We start from the raw sequence: 19,303 nt of genomic DNA, 5'->3' as shown, positions 1-19,303 counted from the left end.
CCCACCTTTCCAAAGAGTATTAAAGAAAACAAAGAAGGTTATGACTTTCTGTCGACAACGCCTGTTGATATATAGTTTTTACAGTTGCATATGTGTGTACGTAGTTAGCTAGTCATAGATATATTGAGTCTAGCGTCTCAGTTTCACGTGTATACTGCGATTTTCCAGAGTATTATCTATGTAGACGTGTGGATTCGTATATTATGATTGATGACTAACTTATACACATTATAAGACAAACATTATACAAACCCTTATAATGTTGGAACTAGGAACCCCATAATTCATAAACCAACAGTCAGCTAAAAGAGAGGTGGTTGGGTGAAGTGTATCCAAATTTTTTCACAATAGAAATTCGTCAATTTTTTTTTTTTTTAACATCTTAATCCTACTAATAATTTCTAATTTTTATTAAATGTGAGGATTAAATTTACAAAGAAAAAAAGAACCATCATAGGTGATCAGAGATAGTTGGACTCTTGTCAGTCTTGAATTAAGTAACATATCTTTTGGTACCAAATAACTCTTCATTACCTTTAATATCTGGATTTGACAGCTTCCACTTTAATAGTAGAAGGCTATTTTTTAAGAACTGCTTCTTCTTGTAAATTTTGTAATGTTTTGCACGCATCAATTAAAACGCAAACGTTTTAATTACTATTTATACTAGGTTGGTGGACGCACGTGCGGAGTTATTTTTGCATAATTTTTAAAAAAATATAATTGTCAAGCAATCAAACCCGTACAATATATCTGATTGCTATGTTTAAAAAATTTTGACCCGAAAAACCCCATTCCTCGTAATTCATATGAGTAAACAGTATATCCGCATATATTCTGCTTGAATTCTTGTTCCCAAAACTCTCGTCCTGTATTTTGTCATACATGAATATATCCATGCAAAATTCTCATAACCTGATTACTATGGAACTAATTTGAACGATTTCCTATAATACAATAAATCTGTTGTTTAATATTTTTTTTCTTCTTAATATGTAAATTGGGTCAGTTTGGCAATATGGATATTTGATATGATTTTTTTTAACCCTTAATTGTACTCGCTAATTAATAGTATAGATTTCTTCAATTATTGATTGAAATATTCCTTAGTTATACTAATGACAATTCAATGTAAATAATATAGTAAAAGAAGGGAAAATAATAATATGAGATATAAAGCGTGAGTATTTTATATAGGAGATATCATAATGTATTTTATTAATTTGGATATTATTAGTTTTTTTTTAAGTAATATATGTGTCCGTAATTGATGGAAAAATAAAATTACAAAATTGTTTCGTGAGGGGGAAGACTATAATTGGTCATTAGATCACTTATATAATTGGTCTTAGTTATGGTATTATATCACTGGATTTTATAAATTTTAATTGGTCATTAGACCCCTATATATCTCAGCTATTAGTATAATATTATTACTTGTTTTCATTTTTATTGGATTGGATTTTCTAAATTTTAAGATTTCTGTAAAAACAGTATAACTACGTATTTATATATAATGTTTAACAACATAGTTATCCAAATTAAAGTATATATTCATGTCATTTTAATGGGTGATCATATGTTTTTTGGGCAAATATAATTATTGTTTTTAGCAAAAGAATAAACATTGAGTCAGTTTCAAATGATCTTCGATTTTTTCACCATTAGAGCTTTATAAAATTATTAGAAAGGTAACATTATTTATATTTACATCTCATAATATAGTTATATTATTATATTACAATACATAGTAAAATTAATTTAATTTTGAAAATATGTAGGGGATAATACTTATCAATTTTTGAATATATTTATCAATTTTAGAATTTATAGGAGCAAAAATATTGTGTATATAAATAAATTGAATAGCAGTGGCAGTTGAAAAGTATATATATATATATATAGCAGTGACAGTTTATATATATAGAATACTAATGGTGAACAATAAATTGGGTACAGAGTTCTCTGACGATGACTCGTCAGTTTTTTTCGAAAATGCTTCTCTTTTATTATATAGTGGATATTAGTTGTGTATTTTCTATTTTGTTTTTAGACTGAAAAGCTCGAGATTTGAGAGCATTAAGTTATTGCAGAAGATGTGATTTGGCGTGGCCAGAAGACGAGACAAAGTACCTCTATATTATACTTGTAAAAAATAAGACTGACAAAATTTGGTTATGTTTTACATTGTTGTTAATCATCTTTAGGACAAATGAGATATTTTGTCTGCAAAAATATATGTTGGAATCAGAAAATAACACTTTCTGAAACAAGAATATGAGTCTTGAATAGATTTAAAAAGAATATTAGTCTAAATGAGCACGACAAAAACTTTTACAAATCTTCTGATAAATTTATGTATTAACCTTTCAGATTATTATTTTAAAAATAACATTTACAATAGCATCTTCAGATTTATCTAGAAGATGCACATATATTTGTATGTAAACAACATTATATATGTATGAAGAAAATATCGAATAAATGATGAAAACAGATCAGGGAATAAGAAGAAGAAGATGTGATTGGTCATGACCTCATGGGCGATGAAAATAGCAAGGACAGCTTTTGGGAGCATTGAGAATATTATTATGGATAAAGTAAAAAAAAAAAAAAAAAAAAAAAGCAAAGAAATGCTGTTCACAATTAAATGTAAAAACAAATAAATAGTACAACTTATTTTGATGTTTTTCTTAAATAAAAGCCTCTAGAGAATAGTATTTTATACAATACATTGAATATAATAAAATAGATTAAAATTAAAAAAAAAGATGGATATATCCTTAAGTCTATAAATAATAAGCGTAACCAACTCAAATTAATACCTACAATACAAACGCAAGAAGAAGAAAACAAAACACATAATAAAAACTAGGTCTAACAAAAGAACGAAGATCATCAGCAAATAAAGATTCCTGAATCCTCTGTTTTTTACTTAATGAAACATAACTGCACAAACTGGTACTCATTGTTCACCATGGCTATTGTTCTTCTTCCTCTGTTTCATCTCTTGATGGCAAAACACTCTGCTTCTCACTTCGTTTCCGTAAATATCACTTCTTTCGAGTGACCTAAAACCACTCCCACGATTCCTTTTTTAGCCTCTCTTTTTTCTTCTTCGTTTCGTCCCTGTGTTTTTTCTTTTCGCAACTGGAATCATCTTTTGATGGATTCAGTTAAGTTTCAACACTTGAAGATGGAGAAATCTAGAGGAATCTTGAATTTTCAAGCAATAAGATCGTTCACGAGCTTGTTCAGAGTGATTGAGTTGCTTTTTCTTCTGATCTTGATCTCCAAACTCTCTTTCCCTTCTGTGAAAATCTCCGGTGACATTTTCAAGGGAGCAGCAGTGTTTCTCGTTAGCCCTAGATTCGTTTTCTTCGTCGGGAACGCAATTGTAATTACTCTTTTCGCGAAATCCGGACGATACAGCTCCTCTAGTCACGAGCCTTTAAAGACGACAACGGAAGCTGCAACTGCAAGCAACGATCTTTACCAAGAGTTTGTTCACAAGAGTGAGAAGAAGAGATCCGAAGTTTACGAGACGAAAACAGAACAGCTAAAGAAGCCGAGTGGAGTGAAAAGGGTTACTTTCGAGAGAAGCCAATCGCATAAAGCGTTTGAGGCGGTTCAGCCGCTGGAGAGTACCAATGGTGGGAGAGTCATGAAGAGGTATGTGTCGGAGAAGAATCTAAGGATTTGTGACTCCGACAAGAAAGTAGTGGTGAGGGTTAAGAAACCAGAAGATGGAATGAGCAACGAGCAATTTAGGACAAAGATTGAAGCTTTCATCGCGAGACAAAAGAGGATTCAAAAGGATGAAGAACACTTGATAATCTAGTTCCTCTTTGTTAGTCAATGTTTGTTTCTTTTTTTTTTTCGTTTTCGTTTTCCCTTTCGGTTATAAACCTAAATCCTCTGTTTCGTAATGTTGTTACTTTGGCTTAGAAAATCTCTTTATCTAATTAACCCTTGTAATCCTTTAAGGATGTTTAAGTAAATACAACAATTGGTATTGGATGTTACTTTTGCAGCTTTGCTTTTTAATCGTAGGGTTAATTTGAGATGATAATCTACTTGTAATGAGTTAAATTGATAACATTCATAAAACTGAAATATGTGCTGTACTTAATGACACTTGTTAAAATTTAACCAAATTAAAACTTTTTTTTTGGTTCAACCAAAGGTTAGAGTTTTCCATCGTCAAATTCATTATTATTATTTTTTTTGCATATAATATATACTAGCTATTACCTAATTTGTGGAGGATTTACATAAAGTAAATATAGAAGCATATAAAATAATAATGGTGTTTCCAAATGCTGGATAGCATTAGGGTTATGCTGTTATGGATAAAAGGGAAAAGAAAGCATTATAGAGGGAATTGTTGGTACTAACTATATAGATATGTCGTCACGTCATCGATCTAGGTCTCAGATTGGGAATATTTAAGATCCGTCATCGATCTAGGTCTCAGATTGGGAATATTTAAGATCCCATTGTTAATGTAGAACTAATCTTTTCACCCATAACTTATTTATTTGCATGCAAAAATGTGCTATTGATAAGCCAACACTAGAGTATTGATTCTTTGATATTACGAACTAACTAAAGATTAGGTATCGGACATGCTTAAATTTTATGCCGAGACATATGCTATATATGACGTAAGACGACTGTTCGATAAGAACATGCATTGGCTAACGTATTCGCATTAAATTGACAAGAACATTAGTAATTGGCTAGATGCCATCAACATTTTGAGAAATCTTTATAACTTTATTGATAAGATATAGTTTGAAAATGTTGTAATGTGCTATCTTTACAGCTTTTAATTACATGCAAGCAACATAAATATAATTATATGAAACATAGAAATCCTCTAGTAACTCGATTTTGATGTATATGTAAACAAAACATTTATAATATAATTATAACCCTGCTCTCTTACGAAAGATAAGTTTTTTTTTTTTTTAATTGGTTTCGAATCGGTTAAGTAAGATTAATGATACTAGATTGTAACTGAGTGAGGGTGAAATGATCTGACGTACAGTGCGTGTAGGAACCAAATATCTGGAAAGGTGAAGGAGACAAGATACGTTTCGATGAGAAAGATTGATGCCAATCTACGAAGGATACACGTGAGATAAGCATAAACCTGTAAGGAACATATCGTATAATATATGTTACTTGTACTTTGTTTATTGTATAATTTATACGTTTTAATACATGTGACTAGTTGATTATTGGAAAAACGTTATAAAGGTGATGATTAATTTAATGGTTACCTTTACTTATCTTATTATTCTTTTGCTTGTTGATCACATCTATTATATGGATTGAATCTGAATGATGAGGTATCTTCGACGATACTAACACAAATTAATAGTGGTTTACATGTTATGTTTTCTATTTAAACATGTTGAGTTAAAATATACACGGTTTGAACTCAAAAGAGTATTTTGTATATATACTCATATTGACCAAGACATTTCAAATCGAACTTGCTTTCATAGTCAGTAGTCACCACCATATATATAAATTGAAAGAAAAATGACAGAAAGTATATTTACAACATGACAAGATTGAGGAGGCAGAGAATTTATACCATAACGTATTGTCCATTTAGGGGTGGGTCATCAGCATCCTATTCATTTGCTCATGTTACTTAGACAAACCATCACTTAGAATCTCTCCTTTGGCACAATTTTTATATTGTTAACCGAATCAACTAGAATTGTCGCATTAGAATTGTCTAGATATTTTTGGTAGAGGAAATAAATACCCTTAGGATTCTTGGATGTAGACTATCTACACTAAATTAAAATATATATATATATATATATACTTCAAGTCGGCAGCGCATCTTGTAAAAAAACCAAGCATATATAGCTTATGAGCAACTTTTGCTAAGCTATGCGAGCCTAATTTCATTTTCAAGTTAAACCGCATATTTTAAAAACCGTAAAAGTCATCACATCAATAACATAGCTTAAGAGTAATTCTACTACAATATCCTTCTGTGGTTTATGGTTTGTTTCATACAAGTATTATTTGCAAAGATAGAAGAATCAAGTTTCGTGTTAGCAAAATTTAAAAAGTTAATTATCTCATGAAAATATTCAGTTGTTCATGAAAGGATTTTTTCTTGAGTTTTAATTCCAACTTACTTTGTTCAGGATAAAATTCTAAACGATTTGAGCCTCCACTTAGTAAAAAGAAAACTAATTCGATACTAACCACGAAAGTTCTGACTGAATAAGTGAATAGCACCAGAAAATTAGGGGGCTAAACCGCCATTTTCATATCTATTTTCTGGTGAGGATCATAGCCAACGAGCTCAAAGTCATCCGCAACAAAAGAATCTATATGTTTCTTCTCCGGATTTATCTTCAAAACCTGTAAATATATCCAAAGACGAATCAGGATATAGTTGCAATGAACGACCATTCATTGATCAAGACTAAGAATCAGTGATCATTTGCCCGTAAATACTCACAGGAAAAGGTTTTGGTGGGTTCTCAAGTTGCTCTTGCAGAGGCTTGACATGGTTTTTGTAAACGTGAGCATCTCCAATCACATGGATAAAATCACCAGGAACAAGATCTACATAATATCAGCAAAATATCAATAGATGGCAGACGTTCGAATTCACTAATTTGCTCTTTTTGTAGTGAAATTTTGAACGTTACCACAGATGTGAGCGAGAATGCATGTAAGAAGGGAGTATGAGGCAATGTTAAACGGTACACCGAGACCCATATCGGCTGAGCGCTGATACATTTGACATGAAAGTTCTCCATTTGCAACATAAAACTGTGCAAACATGTGGCATGGAGGAAGTGCCATCAACTTCAGATCAGGAGGATTCCAAGCCGACATTATGATTCGTCGATCATCAGGATTATTCTTGATCTTGTTAATTACATCTAAGAGCTGATCAAATCCTTGGCCAGTATAATCAGCATGCATATCTGTGTACCTGTAGAAAGAGATTAACGAAATGGGTAAAACAGAGAATTATGTTTTGCCAAAACTCAGAAAAGCCAGGAGATAACAGACTAGCTACTGACTTGGCACCAAAGTGTCTCCATTGAAATCCATAAACGGGTCCAAGGTCACCTTCCTCTCTCTCAGTCAGTCCACTACTGATATCAAAAGTGTTCAATATATCAGTGTGATGGTCAAAAAGTTCTGAAAGAAAAAGGCCGAACTAAAGTTTACGGTTTACCCATCAAGATAGGCTCTCGACGCATTTCCATCCCATATACGGATACCCTTTTCTTGAAGTACCTGCCACTAACACAAACTTCTCAGAGAAAAAATATAGCTCATTTGCATATATGTTCCAAATGTGATCTAGGCATGAAGTGATGAAGACAATGATAAAAGATCTGTTCTCTTACCTTTGCATTCGTTGAACCACTTATGAACCACAGAAATTCCTCAACAACACCTCTCCAAAAAACTCTCTTTTAAGTAAAGTGCAAACGGATCTTGTAAGGTGGAGAAGACAAAGCAAATTCTCTTTGGGTTTAAAACATGAAAAGTCATTGTAAAGGTGAGCAAGCATACCTTAGTCGTCAGAAGTGGAAAATTCCTGCGCAAGTTGAATTTCATCTGTGGATCCAAAGATATGGAGATTAATTAACCTTAAGAAGCAAACCAGGAGAAGACATTCAGATACATATTAAGAGGTAGTAACTCACCTGACAGCCAAATTTAGATAATGTGCCAGTCCCTGTCCTATCGTTCTTTAAGTTTCCATTTGAGATTATCTCCTTGACCAGATTCAAGTAAAGGAGTTCCTCATGCCGGTCAAAAATCATCCTAGGGAGAAAAGATGAAAACTTCTTCCAGTCAACTTGAAGGGATTGTGATTCAGCACGTTCATCAGAAGATTCACCAGCAGAAGAATTATTTACACGAACATAAGTCGTGAAGGAAAACCGAAGTCCATTTTCACATACTGGAAACGACGAACACCAAGGTTGATATGCAGAAGTGTCAACCGGGGGAATAAATGTATCACAGTCAATACTTGTATCAATCTCAGTTAAGTGGATGGCTTCACAGCGCGGTCTATTCAACGACTCCCTACAATAAAACAACTGTCAAGACGATCAAAGAAAAAAGAAACCACGGAAAAAATGAGAATCCTGAGTAAAAGAACACACACCTCAATATGTCACCACCTCCTATTACAAAAACCTTATCAATGGACAGACTATATGGAGGTGCAGCTAATAAATCTAGCGCAGAATCAATGCTACTGCAAGTTACAACATTCTCATTGACGGCTATACTGGAACCGCTAGAGCGAGTTAAGACAACGTTGAGGCGACCAGGGAGTGGCCTATACTTTGAGGGAATAGACTCCCACGTTTTCCTACCCATTACAACAGCGTTCTTTTTAGCGGAATCCGAAGTGGTTAGAGTTAAATCCTTGAAGAATTTGAGGTCGGTAGGCAAATTCCAGGGAAGTTTTCCGTCTTTACCAATACCCATATCCTTGGTTGCAGCTACCACAACTTGGTAAGTTCTCTGAAGCTTTGAAGCCATGATCACATTTCCATTGGGAGTACTTGCCATGGTTGATATTGAAATGTTGAAGATGTTTGCCAATGAGGATGGCTTGGGAGAAACTTTACAGAGCCACCTTTGAGACAAAGGTAGCAAAGCCTGAGAATTGAAAACATAGAGAAGTTGAGAAGATTAACAACAAGCTATGCAATTGCAACAGAAGCTCGACACATACGTCAAAGATTAAAAGATAGACTTAGAAATCCACAAAATACGTTAACAACAAGCTATAAAATCACAAGAAATTATCTTTACAAGACACTTCATTCTACTAGAACCAAGTACATTTTTTTCACTTCTGACTTACGCCTAACAGGAGTAATTGCAAATATGCGAGAATAATAACACAAACTCCTACATAAACACTTATTTAACTCTTAACTCAACAAGTAAAGGGTAGACTTAGAGCAATAGAGCCAAAAAAACAAGTAAAATACGACAAAGTCAAGTTCACCAATCACCACTGACCGATTTAAACGCTAAAGGTAGAATCTTTGCGGGATTTGGCAAACACCTAAACAGAAAAAAAACCAAAAAATTCAGACGAAACTTACAGGATTTGAAAGACAAAGTCAGTTAAAAGTAGATAAGCTTCGAGCTCTGATAGCTGAAGGACAAAACGTGTAAACGTGAGGCAGAAGAAAAAAAAAGAAGACAAAACTCTCAAGACCTAAACTCATAGAAACGTGTATTAGCAATGGGATAAGTCCTCAAAACAATGAGAGTGTTTCCATGTTCTTCATAGACAAGTAAGCAAATCTTTCTATTTATAAATCTAAATACTTTATCGATTACTGAAACAAAGCAGCCACAGAACTAACCTCATTAGAGTTCACCAGTTTCAATCCACATTCAGAGTGTGAATCTACACATTCATAATTGCATACAGAGGCTAAAAACAAAAACAATCAAATTGGTTTTACAAGCCCAAAAAAACATAATCACTCGAGACTCCAAAACCCTAACCTTTGAAGACGGAAGCAAGCGCATAACAAATTCAGAGAAGAGTTTAAAAATTTGAGATTCAGGCGGTGTAGAGAGAGTGAAACGCCGCTGTCTTAGCCGCTCCGGGGCTTTCGGAGAGAATATTAAACGGTGCCATACGACGGCGAGTCACACTGAGTCGTTTTAACAGCTACAACAAAAAATGGAAATCGACCCATTTATAATATATTGGGCCTCTACTGGACTGGAGATAGGCCCTTTTAGTACTATATCTAGTAAGATAACTTTTAGTTTATTCAATCAATAATTAAGATTAATTCGATGTATTTTAAGAATTGATTACTATAAATTGGATACAAAGTACTGTTGTATATTATTATATGAACATGGATAAACGACTCCAAAGTTGAATTTTAACGACTAGTTAATATTAAAACAGTTTGTCATATGTATCACTTATCATTAGATCGAGTTTTCTTTTGGCTTGTTAATTATAATTCTTGTATGAACCTATAATTGTGAATGGTATATATGTGAACAAACAAACAAACAACAATTATGTATCTCAGCACCGTCTATGGGGAATATCGGCATGTGATGGTGTATATATATATATTATTTATAAAATATGAAACTATTTGAATCTATTATATGCAATTATTTCCTTAAATATATAAATTATGTTTTTATTCTTAATATAAACTTTAATGATAATTTTTTAAAGGGATTTGGTGTGTTTTCATTGTTTACACTTTACTATAAACTAAAGTCACTGTATGTGTAAAATGTTTATATTTGGTGGATAACATAACCAAAAGAAATAAAAACAATATCATCATGAGATACTTGGGGGGTTGACATCAAGAATTTTATACATTGACAAAATGTTGAAGTAGTGGGCAGCACTTCGCCTAATATAACAAAGACATCTTTCTCTCATATTTGTTATTTTAGTTAGAAACGATTGGTTGTTCATTATTTTATAACTTTATGTTTATGTATTTTAATAGAAATAATTGTAATTTTTTATTAAAAGTATTTATATATTATCAAAACTTTCTAGGACCTTGTCAATATATAGATTGTTAGAATCAGAACCTAAAATAGTTGTCTACATGTTTTCACCTAGTTTCAAATGAGCCTCTCCATTATCTTCAACCTCCCTTACCTCTCCCCAAACACTCTCTTCCAATAAGGTAAAAAAAAAAAAAAAAAAAAAAAAAACGCTCTCTCATTTCATTAATTTCTCTAGCTTTCTCATCTTTGAATCGTAAACACACATTTTCGTTTTTTACTCATCTTGATTCTTTAGTATCATCCTATCATTTCTCATACGATCTAAACTAACTTCTCTTGAATGATTTTTGCAATATTGTCTTGGTAGGTATATCCGTGAGAAACAGAGTGCTTTCAAATTTATCTAACCATGGCTGAGACCAAACCTGGTTAGTAATTTCAAAATATTGCCTTAATCAAGTAATTATTTCTTAAGACTAATGCAAATAGAATCTGTAAATCAGAAATAGAGATGTCGGAGGAAGAGAGGAAGATAGCGAAGATGTCTTCGTTGAAGAAGAAAGCCATAAATGCATCGAACAGATTCAAGAACTCATTCAAGAAAAAAGGTCGGAGAAGTAGCAGCAGAGTCATGTCCGTGCCGATTGAGGATGACATCGACGCAGAAGATCTTCAAGCTCTTGATGCTTTTCGTCAAGCTCTTGTCCTTGACGAGCTCTTACCATCCAAACTAGATGATCTCCACATGATGCTTCGGTATGATATTTTGTTTTCTATTCAATCTTTTTATTTTTCTTACCTTGTTTACAAGAGTTATGGGAAGACCAAAAACAAATCTTATATAGTATTAGTGCATTCTAGACCGGAGTATATATTAGCTAATAAGATTATATATAACCCATGAGAAAATTTGTTCAAAGTCAAAAGGATATTATGTCCAGCCATTAATTAGACTTCCATCTTTGGTATTTTAAAGATAAAATGTTTGTTAAATTTAATATTTTATGTCATTTGTATATACTCATGCATATATATACGTTTCAAATATTTTAGGAATTCAAAAATCGTAATTTTCAAAATTCAGAAGAAAACAAAATATGGAAACGAAAACCTCAAACCAATCAAAAATACAATGTAAATTTTGATCTGAAATTTTTTTTACCCACATTTGCTTTCCTATCATCTTTCAAACAGATTTTAGCATTTTTAGACCGTTGGAATTGGACATTGAACTATTACAAAGTTTAAAGCGGTTGATTGCTTTGTGTAAAAATAGTTAGAAAACGATAACAACATAGCCTATTGTTCAAAATAGACTCAAGAGCGTCCATTATTTTTAGATATATATATAATGTTTATATCAGAAATTATTTATAACATCATAATGAACATATAACAGATTCTTGAGAGCAAGAAAGTTTGACATTGAGAAGGCTAAACAGATGTGGAGTGACATGATTCAATGGAGGAAAGATTTCGGCGCTGACACGATCATCGAGGTAAATCCTAACCGAGCATGTAGTTGGACCTAACTGATCTGCATCTCTTGTTTCTGAATCTTCGTTGCAAAGCTCTATAACGTATGTTTCTGATTGTGATGAAGGATTTTGAGTTCGAAGAGATAGATGAAGTGATGAAGCACTACCCTCAAGGCTATCATGGAGTAGACAAGGAAGGCAGGCCGATCTACATTGAGAGATTAGGTCAAATCGATGCTAACAAGCTACTCCAAGTGACAACAATGGACCGGTACGTGAAATACCATGTCAAAGAGTTCGAGAAGACTTTCAAGATCAAGTTTCCTTCTTGTTCTGTCGCAGCGAATAAATACATTGATCAGAGCACAACTATTCTTGACGTTCAAGGCGTGGTATGCACTATAAATCCATTTCCTTTATCTTCTCTTTAAATTAAATTAAGAGTGTTAGTTTAATAGTTTTGATCGTATGCGCGTTTAATGAGTGATCTAGGGCCTTAAGAACTTCAGCAAGTCCGCTAGAGAGCTTCTTCAAAGGCTTCTTAAGATTGACAATGACAACTATCCTGAGGTATGTATGTATAGTTTGATCTTATCAAATTCTAACTTTCCGAATAACATGTAGGCTGTAGCTGATTAATTACACATCATTTGATTCAAATTCTTATAGAATAACAACACTTGAGCGCTTAAGTTGTTGACTTCCGGTTTATCTTGTAGACATTGAATCGGATGTTCATTATCAATGCCGGTTCTGGATTCCGGCTATTGTGGAGCACCATTAAATCGTTTCTTGATCCCAAGACCACATCAAAGATTCATGTTCTTGGGAACAAATATCATAGCAAATTGCTTGAAGTCATCGATGCTAGGTAATATATCAGGAAATCGTTAGTTATATATGTATAAATTTGAATATTCATTGAACGCATTGAGTTGTAAACAGTGAGTTGCCAGAGTTCTTTGGAGGCGCTTGCACTTGTGAAGACAAGGGAGGATGTATGCGCTCTGACAAAGGTCCATGGAATGATCCTGAGATCCTAAAGGTTATTCAAATTTACATATATCTTAATTAATTAGGAACTGAAATTTATTAGATTTTATCAAAAACTTTTGAACCTCACACATACAAAATAATATTTTTTTTTTTTGTGGAATCAGATGGCTATAAATCGTGAAGCTAAGTGCTCACCGATTTCAGAAGATGAACAGAAGCACGTAGACCAAGGAAGATCAACTTCAGTTCCTGAAGTAAGTTACATAAAATACTGTAAAATCTTTACAATCAGCTAAGTAGGAAAAAGATTACTGAGATTCACCATTAATTCACACCGCAGAGCTTTGAGAGAACCAAGAAGAAAAGCGATGAAGGCAATGCGTATGAGAAGCAAATCACAACCATTGACAAGTCAATGGATATGGCATGGCCTGTAAAAACTCATAAAGCTGAAAACTTCCCAATCTCTAAAGGTACGTATACACTCATGTAATTAGCTCATTGTTTTAAGTGTTTCTTCTTCTGCACGCACTAAAGTTTCTTTAGGCCTAGAGTGTTACGTAAGGAAAGGGGCACCAACGAAAGGGGATGGAATGCTTGTGGGAGGGGTCATGGCCTTTGTGATGGGGATTGTTGCCATGGTAAGGCTATCAAAAGACGTTCCCCGCAAACTCACTGAGGCTGCTTTATATGGAAACTCAGTCTGCTATGAGGAATCTACAAAGTCTAAGCAAAATCAAGCTCAATTCGCAGCACCAGTCTCGAGCTCTGAGTATATGTTGATGGTGAAACGTATGGCCGAGCTGGAAGATAAATGCATGTTCCTTGACTTGAAACCAGCTAATGTGGAATCTGAGAAAGAGGAGAAACTTCAGGCCGCACTTAACCGTGTTCAAGTGCTTGAGCAAGAGTTGACTGAGACCAAGAAGGTATAAGGCAAACCTAAACTACCAAAAATGTTTCAGACAATTCATATAACCAGTTCTAATTTTGAACCTATAAATCGATGATTAAGTTCGGGTTTATATTTTGGTTTAGGCTCTGGAAGAAGCTCTTGTGAGCCAGAAGGAGATTTTGGCATACATTGAGAAAAAGAAGAAGAAGAAGAAGGTACGTAAGAACAAAACATTTATAAACATTAGCTATGCAACAGCATTTGTTTCTGTAATTCATATATACTAATAATGTTATATTATTCCAGTTTTTCGGATTCTAACTCAGCGAAAGGAAAGAAGATGTTGGATCAAACTGAGAGAGAGTTTGTTTGTGATTTTGTTTTTGAGGAATAGATATATATATATATTCAGCTTAAAAGCAACAGACTTGTATATTTTATCTGAAAATGAAACGATGATTTGTTGTTTTGGCTGTGACATTGTTTGTGTGTGCGTTTCTTTTAATTGAACATTTGTGATTTTTTTTATTTTCTCCACGAGATTAAACTAATATACGTTTGCTATATTGGATTTGTATTATATCGGTATCTGTAAGACTGTAACATATATATTTAGTCGCAGAAATTATAATTTTGTAGATGGAAATCTGATTATATATATACAAAATTGTAGGGTTTTTGTTGTGTGGGTCATGTGATTGCAAAAAGATAGAACACAAATTGATTTTTGTTTTTCCTTATTTTGCCATTGCGTTAATTACTTCCTTTGGTCCTCTCTCTTGCGTTCGTTGTCTTTCTTTTGATAGTCCCCACTCAAAGATTGTATGTACCTTCCATGATATTTACGGATCATATTTTTCCTGCAACAATATATACTTTTTTCTTTAAAACATTTATATTTATTTTTAATAACTAGGAGAGCTTCATGTCCGTCGAAATATAAATTAGATATCAAAATGCTAAACTTGTTGCCAAACAAATTTGGTTTCTAGTGACAACATTAAAAGGAGAAGAAGAAAAAAAAGGAAACACGTGTAGATATATCAACCAAATCAATAGATGTTCTACTAATTATATAGCAGCTCTCTTTCTCCAAGGTCCAAGCAAGAGCTACGTCCATTATTGGAGATTTTGATTGTTACACAGATAGCGAAATACACAAAGGATTTTTTTTTTAAAAAAAATGACAAAAAAAAGAATAGAGTACACAGAGGATCACATGAAGTATTCGGACCATTTGTTTACTTCAAAAGCCAAAAGATGATGTTTTACTAAGGTCAGTAGCCACTGTAAAAATAATAATTGTACTATGGCGATTAAAATATCCAATTTAAACGTCAATCAAAATTGTAATCAAGTGAACCTTGAACGTGTAATAAATGGACACACACGCATGTACTTTCCTCAGATTCCTTTTTGAGGATTTCGGAGAGACGTTTTGTTGACATTGGAGTTACATCATTATCAATGGATAATACAAATTATAAGACTAACGACGATGATATGTCGGGTTTAGCGGATTGGTATATGTCTGTCGATCAACTGATTTGAGAGTAACGGATTGGTATATGTCGGTTAGTTTTGTAATCAGAAAGATTTTGTGCTAGTGGCAGAGCTAAAAGAAAATGTTGAACAAATTAGGAGCTACGAATTATCATTTTCTTAAAGATTTAGATGTTATTTAGAATTTTACATACGTTTTTTATTCGTACGTCCATCCTACGTTTCTTACCCTCTTGCTTGTATTGGTAAGAGGAAAACAAACATTTATACGAATAACCTTTTTTGGAGGTTTAATGATTTGATTTGTTGGTTTGTTACTAATTTTACCATGTAATAATTTTTTTTTATACTAATTTTGCGATGCAGTTTTGATTTATTTTATAAATATAGACTAAAAAGCATGTTGAGTTAATGTGTTTGGTGGTTAACTTCATGCATCGTTTTTGGGAAGTGGGTTTGATCAGTGGATCTCTTCCACACTTTCCCAAAATATTTAAAGAGAAATTGATTAAGGAAAAAAAAGTTAAATATTTTGGTCGTAAAATAAGTTTGGGTGTACTATAAAATAAATAAAAGAGAAACACCATAACATCTGCGATTAGGCGGTGGAAATACAGTAGTACTAAATTATTCTACATGTACTTGAATGACTTTTTTTTATAATAATCCTAATATACTCTCCAACACAAAACAAAGTTAATTTCATGCCCTTAAAACTATTGTAAAATCAGTTTCATAACCTACCATCCCTCAAAAATATTATGATCAGCATCTGAATAAGTAACACAAAATAATATATACTTATAATTTGAAAATAAATTGGAGAATAATTAATTATAAGCAGGATAAAATTAGGAAAAGAAATAAGTTGGGGGGAACAAAAAAAGGGAAATGAAAACAGCTGTGTTAAGTCTGGAGGAGTTGGTTTCGCAACCTCACATGTCTCTTTCAACCTTTTCTTCTTCTTCTTCTTCTTCTTCTGCCTACTTACACATGTTCTTCTCATTTTACTCCAAGCACAGATTCCTTTTTAGTATTTCTTTAAAAAACTTTTAATTCAGGCTTTTCATTTGTTTATTCACATTTTTTTTTTGCAAACTGAATTTTTAAATAAATATGTTCATAGATTTAGTGTTGTTGGTAGTAAATTGATTTTTAAATGATCGTGTTCATAGATTTTCCAGACAAATTCTGGCTTTAATGGTTTTTATAAAATTTTCTTTTTAATACTAGTCCTCAATACGCACTACTAATATAGTACTATTATTTAATTTTTCTTTTTTCTGTTTTTGTCGTTACGTGAGTATATGGCTTACTATTTTACCGAAGAAGATTCAACAAACTTCTCGATTTTTAATTTTACTTTTTATGATAATAAATAGGAATAGTAATAAACAAAGACAAATTTTGTTTTCCCCTCAAACAAAGAAAACTTTTCATCTGCAATCTTCTTCTTTGTAAAAAGAATCTGTACTTTTTATTTTTCTTTCCTACTAAGAAATCACGGTTACTATTAAACAAAGAAAGAAGAAATTAGGCGGGGTCATTTTTTAGTTTTTTTGTATGGGCTTTTTGGAATGTTTCATTTTTTTAGAAATCATAATAAATGCATGATTATAGTATTTTATAGTATCTAAAATTAATTAATATATGATTTTATTTTATTAAACGATTAACTAATTTTCTTTTTTACTATCTTGGCATAATGACATAATTGTGTAGAGTATATGATGCTCAATATATTTTTTATAAACTAAAATCCTAATTTATTCTTGACTTTTAATTAATATAGAAGTAATTAATGAGTAAATTTTATATTTGTATAAAGTATTGCTCTGATTAATGTAGACATTCCTACTTTATAATTAAAAAAAAAGTGGGAAGGGTAAAAAAAAATGTTTACAAAAAAAGAAGTTAGGGGAAAAATAAAGTAAAGAATCTTCTTCCCCCGAATAGAATCCAAACAAATGTATCGCTTACCATTATCAAGTTGCACAAACAAACACACTCGAAAACACTTTTTCTTGAAGTTTCTTTCTTCTATAAATTCATGTCTCCTAAACCATTTCAAAGCCCCCCCCTCTCTCTCTCTCTTCTCTCCCCTTCTCTCTCTTTCTCTCGAAGATATCGTCTTTTTGATTCCTTTCCTTCTTCTTCTGATTTCGTTTTTTTTTTTTCTTCAAAGCTTAAAAGATCTCAGCTTTCTTTTTGTGAGAACTAATTTACCAAACAAACAAAAAAAAAAAAGAAGGAAAAAAACATTGATGCTTAATCAGCAGTTCTTGGTGTTTGAGACACATGTCTCCGATAATACTCAGTGAGATCTTTCTCTCTGGGTTTATGTTAAATTCCACAATCAGGCGCAGGACCCATCTTGTTCAATCTTTCTCTGTTGTCTTCCTTTACTGGCTTTACTACGTCTCATGATTTTTCTTGAAAATATCATAAATCTTTACGCATAATTACAAACAAATAACCCTAGTTTCCATCAAATCTTTCTTCTTCGTTTTTTTCGTCATCTGGGTCCTGTCCTGTTCTGTTCTGCTCTGTTTTGTTTTTAGTTTTCCCTTAAAAAAACCATTTTGTAATATCTGATCTCTCTTCTTGTAAGATAAGGCTTTCCTTTGTTTGTTTTGTTGTGTGTGTGTGTGTGTGTTACTAAATGGAATCGTCGTCGTCGGGAACAACTTCGTCGACGATTCAATCGTCGTCAGGATCAGAGGAGAGTCTCATGGAGCAGAGGAAACGTAAACGGATGCTCTCAAACCGTGAATCTGCAAGGAGATCTAGGATGAAGAAACAAAAGCTCCTCGACGATCTAACGGCTCAGGTTAATCATCTTAAAAGAGAGAACAGCGAGATCGTGACAAGTGTCAGCATCACAACGCAGCACTACCTGACCGTTGAAGCAGAGAACTCTGTTCTCAGGGCTCAGCTCGATGAACTTAACCACAGGCTTCAATCTCTCAACGACATCATCGAGTTCCTCGACAGTAACAACAACAACGGCATGTGTTCGAACCCTCTGGTTGGTTTGGAGTGTGATGATTTCTTCGTGAATCAGATGAACATGTCTTATATGATGAACCAGCCTCTCATGGCTTCTTCTGATGCTTTACTGTATTAAATGTGGACCTAAAAAAAAACCCTCGAAGTTACAAACATGGGGGCCGTTTTGTTTTGTCCGATTTAAAGACATGTCCAAAGAGAGAGATCTATTATTATATAAAAATGGTTCTGTTGTTTGATTATTTCCGTTTCAATATTTTGTTTTGGGGTACGTTTTAGGCGTTAGGTAACCTCAGCATCATCGTTATGAGTGTGTTTGTAATAAAGGCTCTGTTGCCGCATGAGTACAAAGTGTCTTCTTAATATTGTAATCTCTGCTTCTTAGTTTCATTTTAATCCCATTTATATATTAATAGTAAATTACTTCACACTTTCGTTATCAATGTAAAATATACTTATATAATTGGTAAAAAATCGTGGTCAGATTTGAGTCCCGAGAGACCAAAATATCACTTGGACTCTATATAATCATGATTCATGCCAATGATAAATCATATGATAAAATAGCATGTGGGGACATCTTTGTCTTCTCACTTGAAAAATAAACCTTCATTATTTATTTTTATTTTTTTCCGTGCAAACCCCATTTTATTAAGTTGTTGACATGAAACTCTCTTCTAAGAAAAGTTTTTCAGCGGTCAAGAAACTTACATGGGAAAGAAACAATACAAAAATTGATGGATTCCTAACAAACCACAACATCCCAAAATAACAACAAGGGTAAAAATAATAAGTGCAACTAAATAAGCTAGTGCAAAGATAAGGGGGCATAAAAGCCATAGATATAGTTTGATCCACAAAGAAGATCAACCATATG

At 32.9% G+C, this 19,303-nt stretch overlaps 4 protein-coding genes across 24 annotated transcripts; 3 read left to right on the top strand and 1 right to left on the bottom strand.

Annotated features, from left to right (window-relative positions):
• The first annotated feature begins 2,810 nt into the window (after positions 1-2,810).
• On the top strand, positions 2,811-4,025 carry LOC104721336 (uncharacterized). Its single transcript, XM_010439296.2, has one exon. The coding sequence runs from the start codon at positions 3,167-3,169 to the stop codon at positions 3,839-3,841; it is 675 nt and encodes a 224-aa protein (XP_010437598.1). The 5' UTR covers positions 2,811-3,166; the 3' UTR covers positions 3,842-4,025.
• A 2,058-nt stretch (positions 4,026-6,083) lies between these two features.
• Positions 6,084-9,763, bottom strand: LOC104721335 (bifunctional dihydrofolate reductase-thymidylate synthase 2). 20 transcript variants are annotated; one of them, XM_087474858.1, is made up of 12 exons: positions 9,550-9,763; positions 9,405-9,475; positions 9,052-9,097; positions 8,180-8,682; positions 7,710-8,097; positions 7,576-7,620; positions 7,407-7,472; positions 7,232-7,293; positions 7,074-7,148; positions 6,693-6,982; positions 6,500-6,606; positions 6,084-6,399 (listed from the first exon to the last, which is right to left on the bottom strand). In XM_087474858.1, exons 2-12 carry the CDS (start codon positions 9,407-9,409, stop codon positions 6,289-6,291), a joined length of 1,698 nt encoding a protein of 565 aa, XP_087330984.1. In that variant the 5' UTR covers positions 9,410-9,475; positions 9,550-9,763; the 3' UTR covers positions 6,084-6,288. The 20 variants fall into 20 exon arrangements, with proteins under 20 accessions (XP_087330984.1, XP_087330985.1, XP_087330979.1 ...); XM_087474859.1 differs by having other exon boundaries at positions 9,405-9,448; positions 9,550-9,755; XM_087474853.1 differs by having other exon boundaries at positions 7,232-7,299; positions 9,550-9,722.
• An 858-nt stretch (positions 9,764-10,621) lies between these two features.
• On the top strand, positions 10,622-14,480 carry LOC104721333 (phosphatidylinositol/phosphatidylcholine transfer protein SFH1). 2 transcript variants are annotated; one of them, XM_010439286.2, is made up of 13 exons: positions 10,622-10,724; positions 10,913-10,973; positions 11,049-11,301; positions 11,945-12,044; positions 12,149-12,415; positions 12,516-12,593; positions 12,743-12,894; positions 12,969-13,068; positions 13,184-13,273; positions 13,360-13,492; positions 13,566-13,948; positions 14,058-14,129; positions 14,221-14,480. In XM_010439286.2, the coding sequence occupies exons 2-13, from the start codon at positions 10,955-10,957 to the stop codon at positions 14,233-14,235; spliced, it is 1,662 nt and encodes a 553-aa protein (XP_010437588.1). In that variant the 5' UTR covers positions 10,622-10,724; positions 10,913-10,954; the 3' UTR covers positions 14,236-14,480. The 2 variants fall into 2 exon arrangements, with proteins under 2 accessions (XP_010437588.1, XP_087331598.1); XM_087475472.1 differs by having other exon boundaries at positions 10,722-10,798.
• Positions 14,481-17,401: 2,921 nt separating this feature from the next.
• LOC104721332 (bZIP transcription factor 11) lies at positions 17,402-18,854 on the top strand. The gene has a single exon (XM_010439285.3). It carries the CDS (start codon positions 18,080-18,082, stop codon positions 18,542-18,544), a length of 465 nt encoding a protein of 154 aa, XP_010437587.2. The 5' UTR covers positions 17,402-18,079; the 3' UTR covers positions 18,545-18,854.
• The last annotated feature ends 449 nt before the right edge of the window (positions 18,855-19,303 follow it).

The sequence above is a fragment of the Camelina sativa genome, chromosome 11 (assembly GCF_030686135.1).
Source record: "Camelina sativa cultivar CO46 ecotype springtype chromosome 11, ASM3068613v1".
NCBI classification, from domain to species: domain Eukaryota; kingdom Viridiplantae; phylum Streptophyta; class Magnoliopsida; order Brassicales; family Brassicaceae; genus Camelina; species Camelina sativa.
The sequence above is the reverse complement of the archived record's forward strand: the minus strand, read 5'-3'. Positions and strand labels throughout refer to the sequence as shown.